The sequence below is a fragment of the Cariama cristata genome, unplaced genomic scaffold (assembly GCF_000690535.1).
Source record: "Cariama cristata isolate BGI_N322 unplaced genomic scaffold, ASM69053v1 Scaffold21029, whole genome shotgun sequence".
In the NCBI taxonomy this organism is placed as follows: Eukaryota; Metazoa; Chordata; class Aves; order Cariamiformes; family Cariamidae; genus Cariama; species Cariama cristata.
The window spans coordinates 2,623-11,364 of NW_009636551.1; the positions used below are offsets into that span (position 1 = coordinate 2,623).

Here is an 8,742-nt window from a genome sequence, read left to right on the forward strand (position 1 = left end):
CAAAGAAAAAGTTTGTGGCTTTGTGCAGTGGAACTGTGAGCAGCACTCAGGCTACACAGTTTTTATTGCAGCCTGAGAATATATACAGTTATGTATTCTTCACCTTTTTACACAGGCTAATCTAATTTTACTGCTATAAAGGGATACTTTGTTTCTGATCTTTCAGCTTTAACAACTTTTTTTATTACTAATGTCAAAATTGGAAATGAAAATTAAAACTTTTAACATACAGATTGCTTTATACTGTGCAGAATGACACTATTAGAGAGCAGCAAAGCTCTAGGAAACCTAAATTACTTTGTTTGGTTTTGCTAGAAACTATAATGTAAGTGTCATGGCGTTCACTGATTAAATAACTTAACCTCTAGTAAAAAAAAAAGTTAAAATCCTTTTATTGGTGTCTGTTTTCCATGTATTGTATCAAGTATCCCCTTCAGTGCTCTGTTGTCAACACCGTAGTATTGAAATAAATGCAAAAGTTTGACATACTAGGTCTACAAAGTCACCCGCTGTACTGAATAGACATCACCCTGGCCCTGAAAGTGCTGGCTGTATGAATCACATAGCAGTCTTTCCAAGCACTATATAGTGTGTTTTAAAGTAAGGAAAATTGAGAGCCTCAAAAAAACCCCTATCTTTACTTTCTAAGAGCAGGGATTAAATAAAAAAGTAAAAGAAAAACCCAAACCCACAATTACTTCTTGTTTTATTTTTAATGCCAGTATCTGTGTTCTTCTCCCTCTTACCTTTTTAGTAATACAGTTTAGTAAACAAGGGGTTTAGTTTCCTAAAACAACCTTGGTGTTTTCATTTTATAATGAATGTGGTGTTGTCATCTCAGATTATGAATCTTTGAAATGGTCTACATAAACTGATTTTAATACAGCACATTTCTTTCAGATTCTTTTTATTGATTGCTTGTCATGGCAACAGGAGGTGGTCCCTTTGAAGAAGGCATGAATGATCAGGACTTGCCTAGCTGGAGCAATGAGAGCCTTGACGACCGGCTGAACAACACGGTATAATTCATCTTATCTTTCAGTTGCCATTTTATGCCGTATGTTAAAATTACCAGGTAGATTCTGCTAGTGGCAGGTAACATTGCAAAACCCTAAGCCTTGTCCGTACAGCTTTATTGGTAAGTATCCGCAAAACCAATAGGAATAATTGAGGTAGATGTAAGCAAGCAAAGAGTGTAATTCAGAGGCTGTGAAATCTGTAGATGTATTTATGGGAAGTGTTTTGGGTAAATAAAGTAGCTAGACACAAAAGCATTGTAGGTGTCATGAAAGTGAAAACTCTAATTTTAAAAAGTTCTAAACTACTGAAGTCTTCAGCAAAGAAGAAAAATAAAATTTTAGGTTCATGTGAAATTAATTTAATGTTTTGTAGGATGAAAAGGGTTTAAAATTTCCTGATGAGCTATTTTTAATTTATGCAGTGGAGAAAGTTATATTTTGTATGTGAGATTTACTCTAGAAAACTTAATACATATTTTGATATCACTTTTCATTTTTACTTCTAAAATGGAAGTAAACTCTTTCACTGAATGAAAACATTTACTTTTTATCTATGTGGATAACAAATACGACTTTTTTTCTGCCCTCTCCTTCCTGTTAAGGACTGGGGAAGTCAACAGAAGAAAGCAAACAGATCTTCAGAAAAAAACAAGAAAAAGCTTAGTGGGGAAGCTGAAACAAGGCTTACTAATGATATATCTCCAGAATCCTCACCTGGAATGGGACGACGGAAGACCAGAACGCCTCATAGTTTTCCTCATGCTCGATACATGACCCAGATGTCTGTTCCAGAGCAGGCTGAACTAGAAAGGCTTAAACAGAGAATAAACTTCAGTGATCTGGATCAGGTTTGTGGAATACTAGCTCACACTATAAATGTGACTGCAAAATTTATTCAGCTATCTCTTAATAATTTGCAAGATGAACAAAGTAAGCTTTTGTAAGCAATTAAGGTTAGAAAAAGCTTATAGGCACCATGGGAGCCAAATCAAAATTCTGGTCTTTAACTTGAGAAAATTATGGAAAGTTGAGGACCATGGCTTTCCTGTGCTTGACAGTACGCTAACTGTCTTCACTTTCTTCCTCTCAATCATTAACAAATTCCTGGGTCCTCAAATCAGTATTTCTTACTCATTATAGTTGTCTGCCACTTGAAAATATCTGCTACCTTATTTTGAAAGTCTGTTCTTGAAGTGCCGGTTTGTGATTCTGAACATTCTTGTCCTTGTGGATTAAACAGAAGAGTAGCATTAAAAACCGTTCCTCAGTAGAGTATAGAGAAATGTATGGCATGAATTCTTGAGTCATAACTGCTGCATTGGGAATATGGCACATTCATACTTCCCTTGCCCAAAACAATGAAAAGTATGAGGAATTAATTCTTTGGTAACAAGACATAAGTTTGTGCTAACAGTTTCAGAATAGAGGCTTGTTAATCTTTGCCAAAGTTTGTTGTTGACCTGTTTGGGTTGTGAAGATTCTTTCAAATGCAGTTCATTGCTTTGACTTAGAATATAAAGACTGGGCATAACTTGCTCCCCAAATGCATGTTATGGCAATAAGTTGCTATTCAGAAGGTTCTAAAGAAAAGCTGAAATTATGAGGTATCATGTTCTGCAAGTGAATATGTTCCTCTTTTATTATTGTTAATCCCTCAAATGTACCTGGAGAAGTAGATGCCTTTCGCTATAGTAAAAGTGGAGGCCACGGCCAGGATGAGGAACTAAGCTCTGAGGAACTGCAGAACCCTTTTGCTTCTCAGCTGTTCTGGGAGGGTGGGCTTGCTTTCTGAAAACTATATGGCAAAAATCACCAGCACTGTATTTAGCTAGGTTTTGGCTAGTCCGTGACTAATAAGGTAGCTTTAAAATCAGTCTAATAATACTGCAGAACTGGTAATCCAAGCAGTGAAACTAATCAGTGTTGAGAATATATTGGAGGAAGAAAATAAAGCAATTGTTCTTTTTTTGTTTGTTTATAGAGAAGCATTGGAAGTGATTCTCAAGGCAGGGCAACGGCTGCTAACAACAAACGTCAACTTAACGAAAACAAAAAACCATTCAACTTCGTGTCACTGCAGATAAACACTAACAAAAGCAAAGATCCTGCCTCAAGTTCTCAAAAAAAGGAAAGTGGGGTATCACTGCAATGTAAAGAGTTGTTTGGAGCTGCTGTAAGCAAGGATTTCTTGCAAAATTGTCAAGTCTCTGCTCAAGAAGATGGAAGGGGAGAACCAGCTATGGATAGTAGCCAGGTATTTACATAGCCTATAAAGTCTACAGAATATTGACTCTTAGAGAGGTTTTAATTACATTGTTACTTTTCAGTGCATCTTTCTCAATTTCCAAAAAGTATAACTTGAATCTTTATTGGAAATGCTTACCTTCCCACTGTTCTAAAAGGCAACTTGAGGAAAATGTGAAACGAAACTTACTCATGTATTGTTCTTCAGAAATCTGCTTATTGGTAACAGAAGCATCATTAATTTTCATCTTGGAGATTGGTTCTCTTTTGTACGGTTCCAGAAAATAGTCTCACAGGTTTAATATTTTCATATGTTAATGAGCCTGTCTACAAGAAGGTCCGTGCTTCAGCCTTGCAACTTCACGCATGCATAAATCTACCCCTATAAAATCTGTTGACTTTTAACCATTTGCAGAAGTGTGCTTATAGGATTGAAAGTACTAGTATGTTACCCCTTTAATTACTGCTTTGCTGTTACTATCACCATGTCTTTTGCTTTAAATACGTTAAAGCTGTAGCTGAATGCATTCAGTAACTTCAGTGTCTTTACAGATTGTGAGCAGACTAGTTCAAATTCGCGACTATATTGCTAAGGCCAGCTCCATGCGGGATGATCTTGTAGAGAAAAATGAAAGATCGGCCAATGTTGAGCGTTTATCACACCTTATAGATCACCTTAAAGAGCAGGAGAAATCCTATCTGAAATTTTTGCAAAAGATGCTTGTAAGTTTGAGAACATAATATGTTTGTTTCTGCACTGTAAGCTTCTTTAGGAGTTGACCATTGATGTTTTGATGGTGCTGCTGGGGGTGTTGGTTTTGATATGTAGTACCTTCCATAATTCATTTTTACTGCCCCCTTATATAGCTTTTGATTTATGCCAATGACATATTTCAGGCTAGAGAAAATGAGGAGGATGATGTTCGGACTATAGATTCAGCTATGGGATCTGGTTCTGTAGGTGAGAGCACATCGCTAAACATTGATGTGCAGTCTGAGGCTTCAGATACCACGGTAAGCTGCCTTTTAGTAATTAAGGTGCTAGAAATGAAGACTTTGTTTCATTTTTGTCGTGATTGTTATGGTAGTGTCACAATCTGCAGTTCAGTTAAAAAATAGTAAATCCCCAAACACTCTGTTCAGGAGATGTTCATGCATGTGTGGATGTTTGTGGGGTGTTTTTTAATATGGGGGGGGAGGGGGGGAAAATTTGCTGATTCTGTCACAACAACAATATATCTTGATTAGGTTTTTTTAATTCCTTAGTCTTTCTTCAAAATAAAGGGTTAAATGTTTACTTTGGCACAGCATGCACTGGATTGTTGTAGGAAGGAATAGTTTTCTATACAGTTTTTCATCTGTAAGTTTGTTTCTGATACTGGGGAAAACTTCCTGGTGTTGGCTGAGAAGAGAGTTAGAAATGAGTCGTTAGTGGGCCATTGCCCAAGCATCTTTTGAGTGATACGATAGGAGTATTGACCTAACACAGAAGTTTCTCTCCTTTTTTAGGAGAGATGAGCACCTTTTAGAAAATGTTTTGAATTTAGTTCTGAGATACACAGACAATCTTTCCATTTATAAAAGCTTTTATATTAATGTGGTAAACAATTATTGTAGTAGATACAAAAGCATCATAATAACAACTTGTTTTACATCTTCCAATACTGCTGTACTGAGGAAAAGCACTAGAGAGCTGGTAGTCTTTTGGCCAGTTAGTACACTGAATGTTCTATGGATGAGGAGAGTTTACATGCTTGGAAGTAAAACAGCAGTTAAAACATTAAGAAGTTTTTGTAATTGTTTTTAGTTTTGTAAGAACTCTTTCTATCCCTGTAAAGAAATAAAATTATAGACGTAGAAGATGTACTTTTGACTTGAAAAAGGAATAATTGAAAAATGCAGAAAAAGACCAGTACTGTTTTTAAGAAGTATACATGTGAACTTGCATTTTTCTTCATCTTTGCAAAATGGGTTTTACTTTTAGGTTTGGCTCTTCATTTTGCATCTAATTTCTCTTTACATGCAGCTTGAACATGTTATGCAGAATGTATATGCAGAATGAATACTTCCAGTCTTATAAGGCTGATTGCTATATGGAGCCTTATTGTTACGAAAATTCTAAGAATGACTAAAAATGTCGTTGCTTTTCAGTAGATTTTATTTTGTATTAGTTTTCATTATTTGACAAGATACAATTGGGTAGGTCTGTAACTTAAAAATGCATGCTAAGTTGGAGCACACTTTCAAAATCTAACATATTAAACTATTTAATAAAGGAAGTATCTTTTAGTTTGAGTGTTCGGCCCCTCATTGAGGACAAACTAGGGAATTCAGCTTCACAAGAACAGGTTGCAGACATTGATGTTACAGCAAGCCCTAAAGGGAAAAGTGACAGAGCTGCTCTGAATGACAGGGAAATCTGGCCTTGTAGGATTAATAGCCAAGAACATGGATTCCCTTCAAAGGTACACTTCAAAATATTTTAGCCTCAAATAGAGTTTATATATGCGGATTTATTTATTTATTTATTTATTGTCTTTTTTTCAACTGCTTCAAACGTATTTGTTACTTACAATGAATGTTCCCATTTGGCCTGCTTGTCTGTAACCAGTCTTTTCATTGAATGAATCTTCTAAATAGAGTTGTTTGACAACTTTCTCTTCTTAAGTGTCAGCACTGACAGAGAAAGTACTACATGTAACTGTACAGCAGATGTTATGGTTTTGTGGAGATGATCCTTCCAGTTTCGCTGTTCTCTTTCTGGGAAAACACACTGTAAATGTGACTTTCAGACACTTGTCATGTTTACACCAATAGTCTGCCAGTGCAAATTTAAGCTAATACCATATAGAGAAAATAAATTAGACAATAGTCTTAAGTTATTCCACAAATGTTTTCGTATAGCTGTTTATAAATATTTGGTTGGAAGGGGAAGACTAAGGGGCTTGGAATCTAAAACTTCTTTTGTTACCTGTTACCAGCTTTTCTATGGCTTTGTCTCTTAATCTAATTTAAAAAAGAAAAGAAAAAAGTAGGTTTGATTTTTTTTTTTTTCATAAAATAAAAGGCTTAAATGTTTTGTCAAGCTTATTAGTCTAAATGTAAAACTAAGCTGAAAAATTTGTTATGTGATTTTAAAGTACCAAATTTGCTTGAGTTCATTAGATAAAGCTTGGATTATTTAATAAGTGAGACTGAGACATCTCCTTTTTCCCTTTCTTCCCCTTGTTCCTTTCTGTGTTGATTTCATTGTATATTCTATTTTTTTGGTATATTCTACTTTTTATATATAAGATGAAGGTTTAACAGGAATGATCAGTGCCAACTGCAGTGCGTGTTTTAGTGACACATTGAGAAGTTTAGAATTCTGGATGTGTTCTCCTTTTTCTGCTGGAAAGTTGAGCGTTCCCTGATATCAAGAACTAGTTAATAAGATGCCTGCTTCTATTCTGACATTTGGTGCAAAATTTTTGGACTGAGAGAATTTTGTACTTCAGGAACTCATCACGTTGTGGGGGGAAGATGATACTTTTAAGTTAGTAATGTTCTTTTTAAATACTTGTCAACTCCTAACAAAAAGGAGGCAATTTTTTCCGTGGTTTCATCTGCATAGTGCGTTAATGCAACTTCAGACAGGATCAGGATCTTAACTGTGAAGGTCTCATTAAAATATTTAATTTTCTGACAATCCTTGATTAAAAGATTTCAGGCAAATCTCCAGCTTTTAATTAGGATAGGATGAGGAAAATAATTTTAATATATTTTAACTGCTCGACATGCTTTCATTCCTTCAGGTCTATTTCCATGTGTTTGAAAATATGGTATACATGAATTCTGTGCATGTTTTTGTTCTGAAATTGGTTTAGCTAAATCTCGTCTATTCTAGTATCTATGGCATAAATAGAGTGTACAAAACTAAATGCATTATAGGTTAGAGAAGAGTAACTGCCTAAAACGTTCTGCTGAAAATTTAGAGGTTTTAGGCCGGTAAATCAATCCGTATCTTGTATTAGATGTAGCTCTGTGATACTATGCCTCATTTTGCTTAGCTTTACCAATCTTACAGCTTAATGCCCCCTTTTATGATTTAAAAGACAGAGGGATGCTTGGGTTAGTCTTTGGGACACGTTAGGGTGGCCGACTGGATTTCTAAAGAAAACGTAACCCCCGGGAGTGGTAACATGCCGTGATGCTACAGGCTTCTCCCTGTTGGATATCTAAAACTTTTTAGTCTGAAAAGGACCACTGGAAGGGTTAAGCCGTTTCATTTTTACCTTTTTACACTAACCAAGCTGTTTGTTTCTATTGAAGTCCTGCTTTTGACACTTCTGTTGCTAGTACTCAACACATAAAATGTTGGTAATGTTCTTCCATATTTTGTAGGCCAGAGATCCTCAACAGGAAGCTAAAGAGGAGTTGGAGAACTTGAAGAAGCAGCATGATTTATTGAAAAGGATGCTACAGCAGCAGGAGCAATTGAAGGCTCTTCAAGGAAGACAGGCAGCTCTTCTTGCTTTGCAGCATAAAGCAGAGCAAGCAATTGCTGTCATGGATGATTCTGGTATGTGGAATGACAGTGTCTTTGATAGCATATTAACACACTGATTGAATGATTAAGCCTGGTATTGTGGAATACACATTAAAGTGTATTTTTTTTATATATAATGCGCTTTTAAAAAAAATTTACTTTCAGACTTCTATTTCTGAAAAGAGTTGACAATGTAACATTGTAAAATGATGTGTCAGTTAAAAACCACACAGCTGATTTCTGTGGTTTACTTGTAAAATCCTAAAAGTGTGGATTTTTCTCCTAGGAATTGGTCTACCACATCAGATTAGGAATATGCCTCTCATCTCTGTCATTGTACCAGGCCTTTGGAGGAAAGAATTGGAGTGCAGGATCATAGAATCATAGAATGCTTTGGGTTGGAAGGGACCTTTAAGGGTCATCTAGTCCAACCCCCCTGCAATGAGCAGGGACATCTTTGACTAGATCAGGTTGCTCAGAGCCCCGTCCAGCCTGGCCTTGAATGTTTCCAGGGATGGGCACCATCAGGTCCAGTATCGCATCTGCTCTGGCAGGGCTGTCTATTACCTGGCTTAAGAAGTTATCCTCCATGCACTCCAGGAGTCTCCTGGATTGCCTACAGCTTGCTGTGCTACTTTCCCAGCAGCTGTCAAGGTGGTTGAAATCCCCCAGCAGGACAAGAGCCTGCGAGTGCGAAGCTTCTTGTAACTGGAGAAAAAAGGCTTCATCAGTAGACTCCCCTTGATTGGGCAGCCTGAAGTAGACACCAAACACAAGATTCCCTTTGTTGCCTCAGTCTCTAATTCTTCCCCAACCTGCTCTTGGCTATTCTTTAGGGACAGCTCTTCGCATTCTATCCATTTCTTGAAGTAGAGGGTGTCACCATTTAAGGCTGGGCTGGCTCTCAAAACAGGCAGCAGATGCTCTCTGTTAAACCCTCCCTCCCCACCA

At 36.7% G+C, this 8,742-nt stretch overlaps 1 protein-coding gene across 1 annotated transcript; it reads left to right on the plus strand.

Moving 5' to 3' along the window:
* Positions 1 to 923: 923 nt before the first annotated feature.
* On the plus strand, positions 924 to 8,495 carry LOC104167645 (pericentriolar material 1 protein-like; the record flags this gene model as incomplete). The annotated part of the gene is made up of 7 exons (XM_009707959.1): positions 924 to 1,019; positions 1,622 to 1,867; positions 3,001 to 3,273; positions 3,816 to 3,986; positions 4,161 to 4,277; positions 7,647 to 7,828; positions 8,320 to 8,495. Coding segments are annotated over exons 1-7 (1,261 nt in total), but the record flags the coding sequence as incomplete, so codon positions are not given.
* Positions 8,496 to 8,742: the final 247 nt, after the last annotated feature.